The sequence below is a fragment of the Rhinatrema bivittatum genome, chromosome 2, assembly GCF_901001135.1.
Source record: "Rhinatrema bivittatum chromosome 2, aRhiBiv1.1, whole genome shotgun sequence".
NCBI lineage: Eukaryota > Metazoa > Chordata > Amphibia > Gymnophiona > Rhinatrematidae > Rhinatrema > Rhinatrema bivittatum.
In genome coordinates, this window is record NC_042616.1 from 197,649,498 (window position 1) to 197,667,220 (window position 17,723).

General features: G+C 49.2%; 1 protein-coding gene across 4 annotated transcripts in view; it reads left to right on the forward strand.

The window, feature by feature from the left end:
- The window catches only part of LRRC72 (leucine rich repeat containing 72), a 145,822-nt gene that overhangs the window by 97,523 nt on the left and 30,576 nt on the right, over positions 1-17,723 (forward strand). For all 4 annotated transcript variants that reach the window (XM_029589013.1, XM_029589014.1, XM_029589016.1 and 1 more), the window contains one exon: positions 10,759-10,848. In XM_029589013.1, coding sequence (XP_029444873.1) covers positions 10,759-10,848 — 90 coding nt within the window. The remainder of the gene's footprint in view (positions 1-10,758; positions 10,849-17,723) is intronic.

Here is a 17,723-nt window from a genome sequence, read left to right on the forward strand (position 1 = left end):
ATAGGGATAGTAGTCGCATGTGGGTTGGAGTCATGAGTGTCGCACCATGCTTCAAATACTCTCCAGATCCTGACATAGGTAAGGGATGTGGAAAACTTGCGAGCTCGGAGGAGTGTATCTATCACGGGCTCCGAGTAACCTCTTTTCTTCAGTCTAGCCCTCTCAATGGCCAGACCGTAAGAGAGAATTGAGCTGGATCCTCGTGGAGGATGGGACCTTGACGTAGAAGGTCCCGGAGAGGAGGCAGTGGAAGAGGCTCCCCTGCCAGTAGTCTTCTCATGTCCGCGTACCAGGGTCTTCTTGGCCAGTCTGGTGCCACCAGAAGAACTAGGCCCTGGTGTTTCTGAATCTTGTGGATGATGGCGCCCAGCAGAGTCCCTGGAGGCCATGGCTGAACCAGGGCATCGATTCCGTGTGAGAACGGGTCGCGCTTGCGGCTGAAGTATCTGGGTACTTGAGCATTGGACTTGTCTGCCAGTAAATCCATGTCCGGAATCCCCCAGTGATCCACAATCATCTGGAAGGCTGTGGGTGACAGCTGCCACTCTCCCGGGTTTAGGCTTTCTCTGCTGAGGAAGTCTGCCATGGTGTTGTCCTTCCCGGCAATGTGGACGGCGGAGATGTCCTGAAGATTCGCCTCTGCCTAAGCCATCAGTGGGGCGATCTCCAGAGATACTTGTCGGCTTCTGGTTCCGCCCTGACAGTTGATGTATGCCACCGTGGTGGCGTTGGCAGACATCACTCTGACTGCTCTGTTCTTCAGTTTGTGAGCAAATCGAAGGCATGTCAATCGGACTGCCCGAGCCTCTAGACGGTTGATGTTCCACGCTGACTCTTCTCTGTGCCACCGCTCTTGTGCGGTGAGTCCTTCGCAGTGTGCTCCCCAGCCGCTCAGGCTGGCATCTGTGGTGAGCAGAGTCCACGTGGGGGAGGACATCCTCGACCCCTTGCTCATATGGTCGGACTGCAGCCACCACTGTAACTGTGTCCGGACTCTGGCAGGCAGAGGTAGGTGCGTGGAATAGTTCCGTAGTCGAGGGCTCCAGCGAGAGAGCAGGGAGTGTTGTAGAGGTCTCATATGGGCCCTTGCCCAAGGTACCACTTCCAGGGTGGATGCCATGAGACTGAGAACCTGCAGATAATCCCAAGCTATGGGCCGACTGGCTCCCATCAAGTACTGGATACGCGTCTGAAGTTTCAACCTTCTCTTGGTAGTGAGACTGACTGTGTCTGCCTGGGTGTCGAACTGCACTCCCAGGTATTCCAGTGACTGGGAAGGCTGTAGGCAACTCTTGCTGAGGTTGATTACCCAGCCCAAGCTTTCCAGAAGGGCGATCACTCTGTCGGTTGTCCGATGGCTCTCCTCTCGTGACTTCGCCCTGATCAGCCAGTCGTCTAGGTCGGGATGGACCAGAATTCCTTCCCGTCTGAGTGCCGCTGCTACCACTACGACCACCTTGGTGAAGGTCCGTGGTGACGTGGCCAACCCGAAGGGCAGAGCCCGGAATTGGAAGTGGCGTCCTAGAACCTTGAAGCGTAGGTAGCGCTGATGATCTGGATGGATCGGGACATGCAGGTAGGCTTCCGACAAGTCTAAGGCCGTGAGGAATTCTCCTGGCTGTACTGTGGTCTTGACGGAGCGCAGAGTTTCCATGCGAAACCTCGGGACCCTTAAGTATCGATTGACTGACTTGAGGTCCAGTACGGGCCGAAATGTGCCCCCCTTCTTGGGTACCATGAAATAAATGGAATAGTGTCCAGAATTCACTTCCCAGGCAGGTACTGGGATGATGGCTTTCAAGGACAGGAGCCTCGCCAGGGTAGCTTCCAATGCTGCCTTCTTGTGTGTGGGACAGGAAGATTCCACAAACTTGTCCGGAGGGAGGCGATGAAAGTCCAGATAATACCCCTCTCGGATGATGGCGAGGACCCACTGGTCCGACATAATCTCGACCCATCTGGGGTAGAAGAGGGTTAACCTGCCCCCTATGGCTCCGTCCCCCAGATGGATCGGCGGATTCTCATTGTGAGGTGCGGCCAGGACCTGAGCCCGGGCCTGCTCCCCTCTTACGCTGCTTGGTCCGAAAGGACTGATTCCGGGCCTGAGGACGAGGTGCCTGATAGCGACTCCTGTAGGGAACGAAGCGCTGGGAGCTTCTACCCCTGGATGGCCTTGGAAAGGCGCGCTGGTTCCTTCTGAACCGATCTTCCGGCAGTCAAGGTACTGGAGAAGCGCCCCATGTGCTGGCCAATTTATCAAGGTCGCTGCCAAACAGGAAAGAGCCCTTAAAGGGCAATCTGGTGAGGCGTGTCTTTGAAGGTGCATCAGCTGACCATTTCCAGATCCAGAGCTGCCTCCTGGCAGCTACGGAGGATGAGATCCCCTTGGCTGTTCTTCGGACTAGGTCTGATGCAGCATCCGTGAGGAACGAGAGAGCTGACTCCATGTCTGCTGCTGGAGCGTTGTTCCTGACCTGTGACAAACAGGCACGCGTCACCACTGTGCAGCAGGTTGTGATCCGCAAAGATAGAGCTGCCACCTCAAAGGTCTGTTTCAGAATGACGTCCAGTCGCCGGTCATGAGGCTCCTTGAGGGCCGTCCCCCCTTCAACTGGAATGGTAGTGCGCTTGACTACAGCGCTAATCAAGGCGTCCACCTGAGGGCACGCCAGCAGGTCCTGGATAGCCGGTGCCAATCAGGGCCCGGCCCCCTTTGAAGGAAGCCGCTGGTGCCGCCCATTCTAAATCAGTTGTTGTGCTGCTTGCAAGAATGGAAAATGGCGGGCTGTAGGACGAAGACCTTCCAGCAGGGGGTTCTGCGCAGAGGGTACCGTAGCGCTGGGACCTGTAATATCCAACTCCGCCAGACACTGAGACACCAGGTCGGAGAGATCCTCCTTGGGGAAGAACCGCCTCATGGTTCTATATGGCTCAATCCCTGGGGGAAGCTCCCCCTCGTCCGGGAGTTCGGACTCGTCCGGTGAAACCTCCTGGTCCGACTGATCTGGACTGTCCAGCGGCGGGAGGTCCCGCTCACGATAAGAGCATGAGGGTCCAGGAACAGGATCCGCAGGAGCCGCCACCGCAGCAGCAGCCGCAGCAGCCGCCGCAGTCGCAGCCACCGCAGGAACCGCAGAAACAGCAGGAACAGCAGGAACCGCAGGAACCGCAGGGCCTGGACGGGAAGCCGTTTGCATCTGTACAAAGGCATGAATCCTCTTAAAGAGATCCACCCAGGAAATTGAAGCAGCCTCTAATCGCCGGGGTACAAGATCCCCCGGGATTCCCGATTGGTCGAGACCGACCGCTAAATCCGGGGTAGTCCCTGGGGAACTGTCAGCAAATCGTGGCTGAGATTGGTCCTGGCCCGAGGGTCCCACGGCCTCCTCACATTGGGCACATAGGGAGTCTGGCTCTTCACTGTGCGTGGCTCGAAGCTGGCATGCGGAGCAGAGGCCGAGGGCTTTAATGCCGGAGGCAGGCGGCGCCCCCGCTGAAGACGCTGAGGCGTTCTGTTCCATTGAAAAGTATGCGCTGAATAAAAAGCGGCAACAATATACGCTTAATAGAACAGGCGCACAATAATAATATGCGGCAGTAATATGCGCTTAATACAACAGGCGCACAATAATAATATGCGGCAGCAATATGCGCTTAGCCCAACCGGCGCTCAATAATATGCGGCAGCAATATGCGCTTAATACAACAGATGCTTAATAATATGCGGCAGCAATATGCGCTCAATACAACAGGCGCTTAATAATATGCGGCAGCAATATGCGCTCAATACAACAGGCGCTCAATAATATGCGGCAGCAATATGCGCTCAATACAACAGACGCTTAATAATATGCGGCAGCTATATATACGCTTAATAGAACAGGCGCTGAAGAATAATATGCGGCAGCAATATAAACAAGCGCTCAGCCATATGCGGCGAACAATATACGCTCAATGATATGCAATAGGCTCTCAGCAATAGGCGGTCAGGAGTACACGCTCAATTGTATGCAATATGCTCTTAGCAATATGCGGTTAGCAATACACGCTCAATGGTATTCAATATGCTCTCAGCAATAAGCGGTTAGCAATACACGCTCAATGGCATTCAATAGGCTCTCAGCAATAAGCGGTTAGCAATACACGCTCAAAAGCATTCAATAGGCTCTCAGCAATATGCGGTTAGCAATACACGCTTAATGGTATTCAATATGCACTCGGCAATAAGATATACGCACACTGAGGAATATAATATGCGCTTAGTCATAGAGCTGCGCCTATTACGGGCGCTCAATACCTGCACAAGGCCCACAAAATGGCGCCCTCCACGGCGTGCCATGCCGCCGATCCTCTGTTCCTCGGAGACCAAAAGTAAGAGATGTACGCCTTACCTGATCCTCTGCGCTTCCCGGATGGAACCCGGGCGGTCTCCGGCTGCAGGGGGCGAGGGCAAGTACCTTCACCGCCGCGTTTGAGGATATGCACCCGCTGCCTCGTCCACGCCGGGACCGAGGCGCCTCGTATGCCTCACCCAAACCTCGCCCGGGGGCTACGTCCCTGCCGCGATTCGGCCACCGGACCGAGGACTTAAACCTCCGGGGGATCACGGAAATCACCCCGGGAAACTCTACTGGGGGAGGGACCTTAGGGTATCACCGCAGGAGTGCGGGGCTCGAAGCTGTAGAAGTTTGTAGTTGAAAGAAAGTAGAATGTAGAAAATAGAAAGTAGATTTGGAAAACACGCTCAGCGAGCGTGCAGGCTCTCCAAACTGCTTTGGAGACGGAAATTACTAAGTTGCTACGCTTCCTGTGGGGGTATATATACCCGTGCTGACGTCAGATCCGTCTCCAACTGCTAGCACGAGCATATTATACCCATTCGTTCTGAGTCCATCTGGCTACACGCCAGGAAATCAAAGTTCATGGAATAGATGGGGACAAGAATTAGGGCCTGATTTTCAAACACATTTACACACTTAGAACTGGGTTCTACATGTGTACACACACTTCACCTGCATTAAGTGGCTTTTTAAAAATTGTTTTACCTGCATTAAATACACTTAACATAGGTAAATGGCTTTTGATACTTGCTAAATAATGTTATGTTTAATATGTAACTCTTTTTAAAATGGACCTGTTAGTGTCAAAGCCCCTCCCATAGAAATCTTCAGGTCCCTTTAGATATTGGATGCTCTGTCAGAGCCAGTGGCTCTCCCAGTCTACAACATTCTGAACTGTTTGCTGCTGAGAATGTAGAAACACCTAGCTCTGGCATTCCTATGGCTACAAAGCTGAATCCCAAATACAGAGTTCAAATTTTCAGAGATGCATAGTCAGCCAGCCGCCACATCATTGTTGGATCTGCCCTTAATAAGGCTCCTATACATTCTTGACCAAAAATTCTTCCAAAGCTCCAAATTTCCTGCCCGTATTTCTGTGTGGTTCAGTATCCTAGTGACTGTATTCAAAATGTGAAGATTTTTTCTACAGTGTGCAGAAGACTGGTTTTATTACCCATATCTACTTTTGAAGGAGGAAGAGTGCATTTGTTACCTTCTCAGTTCTGTCTATGAACTTTTCAACGTGTTTTCATGCATTAGCTTCGAATGGAGTTTGGTGTATGACGTGACCAAGGGAAAATAGCATCCAAGATAATTTCCATGAGAAGTCACCAGATTTATTTAGTCTTTGTGATAAATTAAGAAACAGAATGTAGCAGTTCAACCCTATTGTAGGTCTCCAAGCACCTTCTACTCTTATCAATGGTCATACTTTCATAGGAGTCAATTCCATGTTTTTCAGCAGTACTGCTTACTGCCTCTTCCAGCCCAACATTGGCAGCTACCTCTGGCCACATTAGCTTAAGGCTACACAACAGGCCCAATGCAAGCCCAGGCCTGGTTTTTCATCCCTCTGAACTCTGTTCCAGAGTGGAACAGGATCCAAATCTTCTTTGAGGTGTGATGTCAGATAGCCAAAGACCTCTAGGTCCTCTGAATCATGGAATCTAGATACTGTTATATTTCTCCTGGATACCATAACTTTACACTGTTTGAATTTTGATCCATATATGTCTCACTTGATACAGTCTCACCATGAAATGCAATCACTTCTTCATCAACCAGCGATAAAACTAGTCTCTGCATCCTACACCATAGATGAGATTTCTACTGTTCATATTTCCTAATCCCAAAGAAATCATGAGGATTAAGACCCATTTCTAGATCAGAGGCCCTTGAAATAACGTCTGCTTTGTTAGGAATCTAAAATGAGTTTCCTCCGTATTCTTTTCCCTTAAATCCAAAATTAGGAATGGATATGCGCTCTTGAGCTGAAGGATGTAAATGCTCAAGAGCGCTCCATCCTTCACATTGTCACTACCTTCACTTCAAGGTGGATTCTTCCCACTGCCAGTACAGAGTACTCCTGTTTGCCTTATCAGCAGCTCCAAGAGTTTTTTCCTAATACCTTACAGTGGTAGCTGCATGTCTCCATTGCCAGGGGATTCAAGTTTTTTCCTGTACTTGAATGACTGGCTAATCACAATGAACTCTTGAGAATAAGTGTTGTTTTTTCCTGCACAAGATGGCCATCTTTTACAAAATTTGCTCGAAGAGTGAGATCCATTAAGCCATGGATAGGCTCACTGCAATAGAGAGTGTGTCTGACAATGAATAAAGCATACACAGAGACATTGCTCATCCACAAAGTACTGACTTTACAGCAGGAAGAGCCAGAGAGATTCTCATTACATCAATACATATGGGGATGTCCATATGGTCCCACTGACTCGCCTTTATTTCCGCTATCTACACAGGAGTTTCCACTCTCAATGGGATCACCTGACCCAACCATAATCTACCACAGTCCATGTTAAGAACATAAGAACATAAGAAAATGCCATACTGGGTCAGACCAAGGGTCCATCAAGCCCAGCATCCTGTTTCCAACAGTGGCCAATCCAGGCCATAAGAACCTGGCAAGTACCCAAAAACTAAGTCTATTCCTTGTTACCGTTGCTAGTAATAGCGGTGGTTATTATATAAGTCAACATAATTAATAGCAGGTAATGGACTTCTCGTCCAAGTACTTATCCAATCCTTTTTTAAACACAGCTATACTAACTGCACTAACCACATCCTCTGGCAACAAATTCCAGAGTTTAATTGTGCGTTGAGTGAAAAAGAACTTTCTCCAATTAGTTTTAAATGTGCCACATGCTAACTTCATGGAGTGCCCCCTAGTCTTTCTATTATCCGAAAGAGTAAAAAAACCGATTCACATCTACCCGTTCTAGACCTCTCATGATTTTAAACACTTCTATCATATCTCCCCTCAGCCATCTCTTCTCCAAGCTGAAAAGTCCTAACCTCTTTAGTCTTTCCTCATAGGGGAGCTGTTCTATTCCCTTTATCATTTTGGTAGCCCTTCTCTGTACCTTCGCCATCGCAATTATATCTTTTTTGAGATGCGGCGACCAAAATTGTACACAATATTCAAGGTGCGGTCTCACCATGGAGCGATGCAGAGGCATTATGACATTTTCCGTTTTATTCACAAGTCCCTTTCTAATAATTCCCAACATTCTGTTTGCTTTTTTGACTGCCGCAGCACACTGAACCAATGATTTCAATGTGTTATCCACTATGACACCTAGATCTCTTTCTTGGGTAGTAGCACCTAATATGGAACCTAACATTGTATAACTATAGCATGGGTTATTTTTCCCTATATGCATCACCTTGCACTTGTCCACATTAAATTTCATCTGCTATTTAGATGCCAAATTTTCCAGCTTCACAAGGTCTTCCTGCAATTTATCACAATCTGCTTGTGATTTAACTACTCTGAACAATTTTGTATCATCTGCAAATTTGATTACCTCACTCATCGTATTTCTTTCCAGAACATTTATAAATATATTGAAAAGTAAAGGCCCCAGTACAGATCCCTGAGGCACTCCACTGCCCACTCCCTTCCACTGAGAAAATTGTCCATTTAATCCTACTCTCTGTTTCCTGTCTTTTAGCCAGTTTGTAATCCACGAAAGGACATCGCCACCTATCCCATGACTTTTTACTTTTCCTAGAAGCCTCTCATGAGGAACTTTGTCAAATGTCTTCTGAAAATCCAAGTATACTACATCTACCGGTTCACCTTTATCCACATGTTTATTAACTCCTTCAAAAAAGTGAAGCAGATTTGTGAGGCAAGACTTGCCTTGGGTAAAGCCATGCTGACTTTGTTCCATTAAACCATGTCTTTCTATATGTTCTGTGATTTTGATGTTTAGAACACTTTCCACTATTTTTCCTGGCACTAAAGTCAGGCTAACTGGTCTGTAATTTCCCGGATCTCCCCTGGAGCCCTTTTTAAATATGAGGGTTACATTAGCTATCCTCCAGTCTTCAGGTACAATGGATGATTTTAATGATAGGTTACACATTTTTACTAATAGGTCTGAAATTTCATTTTTTAGTTCCTTCAGAACTCTGGGGTGTACACCATCCCGTCCAGGTGATTTACTACTCTTCAGTTTATCAATCAGGTCTACCACATCTTCTAGGTGCACCGTGATTTGATTCAGTCCATCTGAATCATTACCCATGAAAACCTTCTCCAGTACAGGTACCTCCCCAACATCCTCTTCAGTAAACACCGAAGAAATCATTTAATCTTTCCGCGATGGCCTTATCTTCTCTAAGTGCCCCTTTAACCCCTCTATCATCTAACGGTCCAACTGACTCCCTCACAGGCTTTCTGCTTCGGATATATTTTAAAAAGTTTTTACTGTGAGTTTTTGCCTCTACGGCCAACTTCTTTTCAAATTCTCTCTTAGCCTGTCTTATCAATGTCTTAAATTTAACTTGCCAACATTTATGCATTATCCTTTTTTCTTCTGTTGGATCTTTCTTCCAATTTTTGAATGAAGATCTTTTGGCTAAAATAGCTTCTTTCACCTCTCCTTTTAACCATGCCTGTAATCGTTTTGCCTGCTTTCCACCTTTCTTAATGTGTGGAATACATCTGGCTTGTGCTTCTAGAATGGTATTTTAACAATGACCACGCCTCTTGCACACTTTTTACTTTTGTAGCTGCTCCTTTCAGTTTTTTTCTAACTATTTTTCTCATTTTATCAAAGTTTCCCTTTTGAAAGTTTAGCAGGAGTAGATTTTTAGCTTGCCTTTCCACATGATGCTCAGTGACTTACAGCATTATTAGAATTCAGATATAATAATATACTCTCCCAATCTAAGTGGGTAACTGATAGAGATGTGAATCGTGTGATCGATCGTCTTAACGATCGATTTTCGGCTGGGAGGGGGAGGGAATCAGATCGTCACAGTTTGGGTTTTTTAAATATCGTGTAAATCGTGTAAATCGAAAACCGGCACACTAAAACATCCCTAAAATCCACCCCGACCCTTTAAAATAAATCCCCCACCCTCCCGAACCCCCCAAAATGCCTTAAATTACCTGGGGTCCAGAGGAAGGGTCCCGGTGTGATCTTTCACTCTCGGACCTCCGTGCGTTGTAGAAATGGCGCCGGCGCTACCTTTGCCCTGTCATATGACAGGGCAAAGGTAGCGCCGGCGCCATTTTGTTTTTTTGTCCCCCGACAGCAGGAGCGTAGGAGATCGCTCCCGGACCCCCAGGGACTTTTGGCCAGCTTGGGGGGGGCCTCCTGACCCCCACAAGACTTGCCAAAAGTCCAGCGGGGGTCCGGAACGATCTCCTACTGTGAATCGTTTTTCCGTATGGAAAATGGCGCCGGCCATACATCGTATGGCGCCGGACCCCCGCTGGACTTTTGGCAAGTCTTGTGGGGGTCAGGAGGCCCCCCCAAGCTGGCCAAAAGTCCCTGGGGGTCCAGCGGGGGTCCGGAACGACCTCCTGCAGTCGAATCGTTTTTCCGTACGGAAAAACGATTCACGGTAGGAGATCGTTCCGGACCCCCGCTGGACTTTTGGCAAGTCTTGTGGGGGTCAGGAGGCCCCCCCAAGCTGGCCAAAAGTCCCTGGGGGTCCGGGAGTGATCTCCTACGCTCCTGCCGTCGGGGGACAAAAAAACAAAATGGCGCCGGCGCTACCTTTGCCCTGTCATATGACAGGTCAAAGGTAGTGCCGGCGCCATTTCTACAACGCACGGAGGTCCGAGAGTGAAAGATCACACCGGGACCCTTCCTCTGGACCCCAGGTAATTTAAGGCATTTTGGGGGGGGTTCGGGAGGGTGGGGGATTTATTTTAAAGGGTCGGGGTGGGTTTTAGGGTTGTTTTAGTGTGCCGGTTTTCCCGCCCTCCCCCTTCCCCCGATTTACGATTTTTTGACGATAAATTCGGGGCAATTGTTATTGTATCGCGGCTCTAACAATTTTTGACGATTTAAAATATATCGGACGATATTTTAAATCGTCAAAAAACGATTCACATCCCTAGTAACTGATGTATCAGGAGTTAAAGTGACTTGCCCAAGGTCATAGAGAGTATTAGTTGGGGAAATGGGATTTGAGCCTGATTTTCAGTCCATTGCTGAAACAGTAGGCCACTCCTCTTTTAGAACCGATCAAGACTATTTTTGGCATGATCAGTGATTATTTAAAATACAGTGTTTGTTGTCAGTGAGGTTGAAAAGCACATTTATCCATTACTGTACCAGAAATCTAAAGACAATCTCTTATGATGCACTAAATATGATAGTCTGTATAATAACCCATCCAAAATGGCATTTATTTTATGTCTTTCTTTGTTTTTCTTCAGACTTATTTCAAAACCCTCTGTCTCAAGATTCAGTGTACCGCCTTTATGTAATATGCCTTCTACCCTCAGTACAGCTGTTTGATCGAAGAAGTAAGTAATTGTTCCTTCTTTTTAAAATTATTTTGAATCCACATATTTGAAATTAATCCACTTTTGCAATATCTATATAAATAAAAATGTAAAATAGTTTGGATGTAATTGAAAATCTCAGAAACTACTGCACCAATTGCTTTCAAATTTGGACACAACCTTGCTTTCACTTTCGGCAAGGTTCTTCTCTATCTAGATTACATAGATGTCACACGGTTACAGATAAAAACATGTTTTTACATGTGTGTGGGGAAACAGTGACATCTGTTGGACAGACATGCAATGCACACTATCTACCATGGGAAATGAAGCTGCTGTACTGCGCATGCGCGGGCGGGAGCGCACGTCGGCCACAGCGGGACCAACATGGCGCTGGGAGGAGCAGCAGCGGTGCACGTCGGGACCAACATGGCGCTGGGAGGAGCAGCAGCGGTGGACCGGGGGCGATATTAGGCGTGGTGGTGTCGGCCGGCCGAACTTTGACACCTGGGAGGAGCTGTGGCGGCGATCTGATACGGCTCACGTGCATGACTGGGAGGGATCCTCGCTGACCTCGCGTCTTCGGGAGCGGGCCACGCAGAACACAAGAGGGAGAGGGACGGGGGGGGGGGGGGGGGGGAGGATCAGCTGGGAGGGCATTGCGAGCGGGAGGGGATCAGAGTCAGGGAAGGAGATTCAGAGAGGGTGTGCTGTCACTGACGAAAGGGTAGGGAGTAGGCAGGGAGAGGTGACAGTGAGGGGAGAGAGAATGAAGGGGGCGGTGAGTGTCAGGGGAGAGACACAGAGGGGAGAGGTGAGTGTGAGGGGTGAGAGTTGGAGTGGGGAAAGGGGGGGGGTGAGTGACCAAGGGGGAGGACGATGTGTGACTGAGGTATATGAGCGAGGGGAAGGGGGAGGGGAAAAAGAACCTGACTTTGCCACTGCAACGAGTTTTTAATTATTCGATATTTTATTTATATTATCATTAGCATGTCTTTACTATTATGATTATGTATTTTTTTTATTTGATGATTTTATTGTTTGATATTTGAGGAATGGTGATTATTCTGGTTTTTCTCCCAGGACAAGCAAGATGGTAGTCCTCACATATGGGTGACAGCATCGGTTGGAGCCCTGTCACTGAATACTTTTGTCAAAGTTTCTAGAACTTTGACTGGCACACTGAGCATGCCCAGCATGCCACTAACCCTGTAGCCACCAGGGGTCCTCCTTCAGTCCCTTTTTTTCCACACAGCAGTTGCCTCGTGGTTTAGGAGCTCTGTAAGAGATTTCTCACAAATTTCCTCATGGAAATATCCGGGGTCCCTCATCGCGCTCCATTCCCTCAGACGCTCAGTAAGTGTTTTCCCATACTTGTGGTTGGTTCCCGGCGGCTTACCACTTCGGTGCCCAACAGTCACCGACCGTGCGCCTGCCATTTTTCGGCATGGCGACAGGGTTTAGGAAATGCCCCGAGTGTCCGAGAACCATGTCCATATCGGACCTGCATAATGTTTGCGTTCTGTGCTTAGGCCCCTCGCATGACGTCCATTGATGCCCCAGTTGCACACAAATGACCCCCAAAGGCCATCAAGCTCACCTGGATAAGATGGAGCATTTGTTTGCTTCAAAATGTTCTGTTCCATCGATGCCAGTTCAAGCACCACTGATTGGAGACAATCTATCGACCTCGGAGACCCCCACCAGGAACATTGTGGAGCGGGTGACCGTCCGTCACAGACACCATCGAAGACATTGGCATCATCGTCCTCTGTGCCGGAAACTGTTGTTCACATAAATCCACTAACACATTGTATACCGTTCCTGACGAGACTTCTCGTTTCGCCTGAACTAGCAGGCTTCCTCAGGGAAATTCCGTAAATTAAATAATGTAGACTAGTAGATTCAATATCACAATGTCTGTCCCATTAAATTATGGGAACGGTATACAATGTGTTAGTGGATTTATGTGAACAACAGTTTCAAATATTTATAACAGCTGAAACATGGTTGAAGCATCACATGTATAGAGGTATAAGGATGCACTAGCAATTTGGATTTTATGAATGAATGGTGTGAATGAGATGAGTATGATTGAGAAATGATGATGCACAGTATGGGGCGGATTTTCAGAGCCCTACTCGCCTAAATCCGCCCAAATCCGGGCGGATTTAGGCGAGCAGGGCCCTGCGTGCCGGTGAGCCTATTTTACATAGGCCTACTGGCGCGCGCAGAGCCCGGGACTCGTGTAAGTCCCGGGGTTCTCCAAGGGGGGCATGTCGGGGGGGCGGGCCCGGTCGTCGCGGCGTTTAGGGGGCGTGTCGGCAGCATTTTGGGGGCGGGTACGGGGCGTGGCTACGGCCCGGGGCGGTCCGGGGGCGTGGCCGTGCCCTCCGTACCCGCCCCCAGGTTGCGTCCCGGCGCGCAAGAGGCCCGCTGGCGCGCGGGGATTTACGCCTCCCTCTGGGAGGCGTAAATCCCCCGACAAAGGTAAGGGGGGGGCTTAGACAGGGCCGGGTGGGTGGGTTAGGTAGGGGAAGGGAAGGGAAGGTGAGGGGAGGGCAAAAGGAAGTTCCCTCCGAGGCCGCTCCGATTTCGGAGCGGCCTCGGAGGGAACGGGGGTAGGCTGCGCGGCTCGGCGCGCGCCGGCTATACAAAATCAATAGCCTTGCGCGCGCCGATCCAGGTTTTTAGCAGATACGCGCGGCTCCACGCATATCTACTAAAATCCAGTTTAGTTTTGCTTGCGCCTGATGCGCCAGCAAAAGTAGGCCAATTCGCGCTATTTGAAAATCTACCCCTATGTGTTGTTAAAATTTTAGACGTGCATATGGTCCACATATAGGGGTAGATTTTCAAACAAGGCGCGTTGGCGTACTTTTGTTGGCGCTCCAGGCGCAAACAAAAGTACGCGGGATTTTAGTAGATACGCGCGGAGCCGCGCGTATCTGCTAAAAACCTGGATCGGCGCGCGCAAGGCTATTGATTTTGTATAGCCGGCGCGCGCCGAGCCGCACAGCCTACCCCCGTTCCCTCCAAGGCCGCTCCGAAATCGGAGCGGCCTTGGAGGGAATCCTCTAACGCCCTCCCCTCACCTTCCCCTCCCTTCCTCTACCTAACCCACCCGCCCGGCCCTGTCTACACACCCCCCTTACCTTTCTCCGGGGATTTACGCCTCCCGGAGGGAGAAGTAAATCCCCGCGTGCCAGCGGGCCTGTTGCGAGCCGGGACGCGACCTGGGGGCGGGTCCAGAGGGTGTGGCCACGCCCCCAGACCGCCCCGGGCCGTAGCCACGCCCCGTACCCGCCCCCAAAACGCTGCCAACACGCCCCCTAAACGCCGCGACGACCGGGCCCGCCCCCCGACATGCCCCCGACACGCCCCCATCGGAGAACCCCGGGACTTACGCGAGTCCCGGGGCTCTGCGCGCGCCGGTAGGCCTATGTAAAATAGGCTCACCGGCGCGCAGGGCCCTGCTCGCCTAAATCCGCCCGGTTTTGGGCGGATTTAGGCGAGCAGGGCTCTGAAAATCCGCCCCATAGTGTAGATAAATGAATGTAAAAATCGTTTGTATTTTCAATAAAAAATTGGTGGGGCATTATAAGATTGCCTAGTGTTCCTCTGATGTAGGTGTACAATCTTCATGTTTGGCCAGTCCATCTACTCTTATTCTTTTCGGTTTAACTACCCAACATCCTTCCACCAAACCATTAAGGGTTTCAGGATGCCCTCTGTTCCAAATTCCACCCCCGTCATTGCGCCTTTTGCGCGTCTTGGGTGCATTTGGTGCACTCTCGGGCATCCTCAGCTCGGTACTCACCCATATGTGAGGACTACCATCCTGCTTGTCCTGTGAGAAAGCAAGTGTTGCTTACCTGTAACAGGTGTTCTCACAGGACAGCAAGATGTTAGTCCTCACGAAACCCACCTGCCACCCCGCGGAGTTGGGTCTCTATATGTTTTCCCTTTATTTTAGTTTCGCTTGCACTTTTAGTTATAAGACGAGACTGAGGGAGACACCTGTGGCTCGCAGGGATAATTGCAGGCTGAGCATGCTCAGTGCACTCAGTGTGCCAGTGTCAGTCAAAGCTTTGTAGAAACTTTGACAGAAACGTTTTCCGTACAGGGCTACATCCTGTGATGTCACCCATATGTGAGGACTAACTCCTGCTGTCCTGTGAGAACACCTATTACAGGTAAGCAACACTTGCTATTTTTCATGTAAAATGTTATTATAAATGTACAACTCTTAACTGTGTGTGTGTAGCAGGCCGAGGGGGGAGGATGAGGAGGGGGGCCTTATGCAAGGCTAGGCTATAAGTTTGCCTAGGGCACCTAATACCTGGGGGGGTGGGATGGTATCAATTTTCAAAGTTTGTATCTCTGAAGGGACCTGAGATTTTTTTTTGGTGGGCCTGAGACAGACAAATGAAGGAACAGGGGAGGGGAGGGGGGGCAACTACCCGGCGCGCACAAACGTACATCCGATTTTATAGTATGCACGCGCTACCGCTCGCATGTTATAAAATCCAGAGTCGTGCACGCAAGGGGGTGCACACTTGTGCACCTTGCACGCGCCGAGCCCTAGGGGAGGCCCGATGGCTTTCCCCATTCCCTCTGAGGCCGCTCCGAAATCGGAGCAGCCTCGGAGGGAACTTTTCTTCTGCTCCCCTCCATCTTTCCCTCCCTTCCCCTAGCCCTAGCCCTCCCCCTTTCCCAGCCCTAGCTAAATCCTCCCCTACCTTGTTAAACTTTTTACGCCTGCCTTTGTCAGGCGTATCTTGTGCGCACCGGCCAGCTGCTGGCGCGCCGTCCCCCGGCACAGCCGCTGTGCTAGAGTCCTCGGTCCCGCCCCCGGATCGGCACCACGCCCATGACCCCGCCCCTTTTTCAAAGCCCCGGGACATATGCGCGTCCTGGGGCTTGCGCGCGCCGCTGAACCTATGCAAAATAGGTTCAGCGCATGCAGAGGCAGGTTTTCGGGGTTACTCATATAACCTTTTGAAAATCTACCCCAGTGATTGTTCGTACAGGGCAGCAAAAAAGCTAGTACACAGTTGATCATGTTAAATTGCACTGATCACACTGAATTTGAGCCTGTTTAGTTCCCGCAAATATAGGAATGGTAAAAGTTCCAGTTCAGTATGAACCAAACAGCAGCAATCATTTAAGGCAATTGGCTCTGCAACAAAAGTTTGAGCCACCCAGTGGCAGCAGATATGCTGTGCAAGCAGTGCAACATGCTTTACTGCTCCGCCTGCTAGAGGAAGTGGCACCCAAACCATTGAACCTTCAACAAGCTCTGCTTGGCAGCCAGGATGCCTTTCCCACTGCAGCCTCTGCTGAAGCTGCTAAGGCCAAAGTGCCAGCTCCCTGTAGGATTCTGTTTCTCAACCAAGCACAGCCCTGGCAGCCTGAAGTGGCAAAAAGAGCAGAGGAAGTCAGATAGTGATGTCTATCAGTTAAAATCGATAGTCCCAATTTTCTTGTTGGATGATTCACTTCTGAACTAATATTCAGAAGCCTTGTATACTATAACCTTCAATGCAATGAAGAGAAGGCTTACCCAGCAGCTTGCCCCACTTTTACCTGCTGCTATCTATATGATATGGAATTCCAAGACCCCCTGCAAAATCAAGCATAAGAGATGATATCACACTGATCCTATTCCCAATTGGCTCCCTGTCCAATGGCGGATTAAGTACAAATTGTCAATGCTCACCTAAAAGTTGTTGAATTATGTCCCATCACCATGGATTAGTTCAATACTAAGGACTTACTCTCCATCTCAAGCCTTGAAATCTGCTCACCAGGGCCTTCTAGAGGTATCTTTTCCATGTCTTATACATTTAGTGGAAACATGCGAACAAAGTTTTCAGTCACTGGTCCATTGCTATGGAATTCTTTGACTGCGCAACTGCGGACTCTGACAGATACTCAGGTATTTAGGAGGGATTTAAAAACTTTGTTATTTAGGGAGGCCTTTGTGCTATCCAATTGATCAGCAAGATTTATTAGCAATGTTGAAATTGCTTTGTCTCAGTCTTTTATTAGGCTGTGCTAATAAAGTCTCAGTTCATTGTGTGCTGCCATTGCATTTAATACCATCTTGTATAATACTATCCTATAACATTTTTTAAGGTACACTTATATAACCCACTCTCTAGTGGAGGGTCCTTGATGTAGGGGCTACAGCGAAGTCCCAGGGCTGTCTTTAATTTCCTGAATCTCTAAAACACTCTTATGCCAAACTTCAGCCCTGGGGGCCGGGATTCTCCAGCAAGGAGGAGGCCTAAGCCTCGGGGGCCCTAAGTACTGTGGTTGGGTACCCAGGATATACAGCGAAGTCACACTTAGCTCATTATTCACAGAGAGGGAATCAGACAATCCAAAAGGGCACACTTGAATAAAAGGCTCAGCGTCCAAAGGTTGGTGTTCAAATAATAAGTTTTCTCACAGGACAAGCAGGATGGTAGTTCTCATCATCAGGATGGAGCCCAATCACGGAACACTTCTGTCAAAGTTTCCAGAACTTTGACTGACACTACGGAGCATGCCCAGCATGCCACCAACCCTGCACCCAGCAGGGGTCCCCCTTCAGTCTCTTTTTTTCTGCGCAACAGTAACCTCGCGGATTCTGGAGCTCTGTGAGTTTACCTCACAAATTTTCCTCACGGAACTTAAAATTCAAATTTCATATATTTTTCCCGATCCCGACCACCGTCGACGCCGGTAAGTTAATTCCCGTCATTTGTTCAGTCGGAACATGAGGAAAATTCTCTGGTTCCCGGAGATTTTTCCTCATGGTATTTGAGGGTAATCAATCGCGCAACCATTTTCTTTTCAAAATCATGGCCACCGGGTTCCGCAAGTGTCCCGCAATAGTCTGGTGTCTT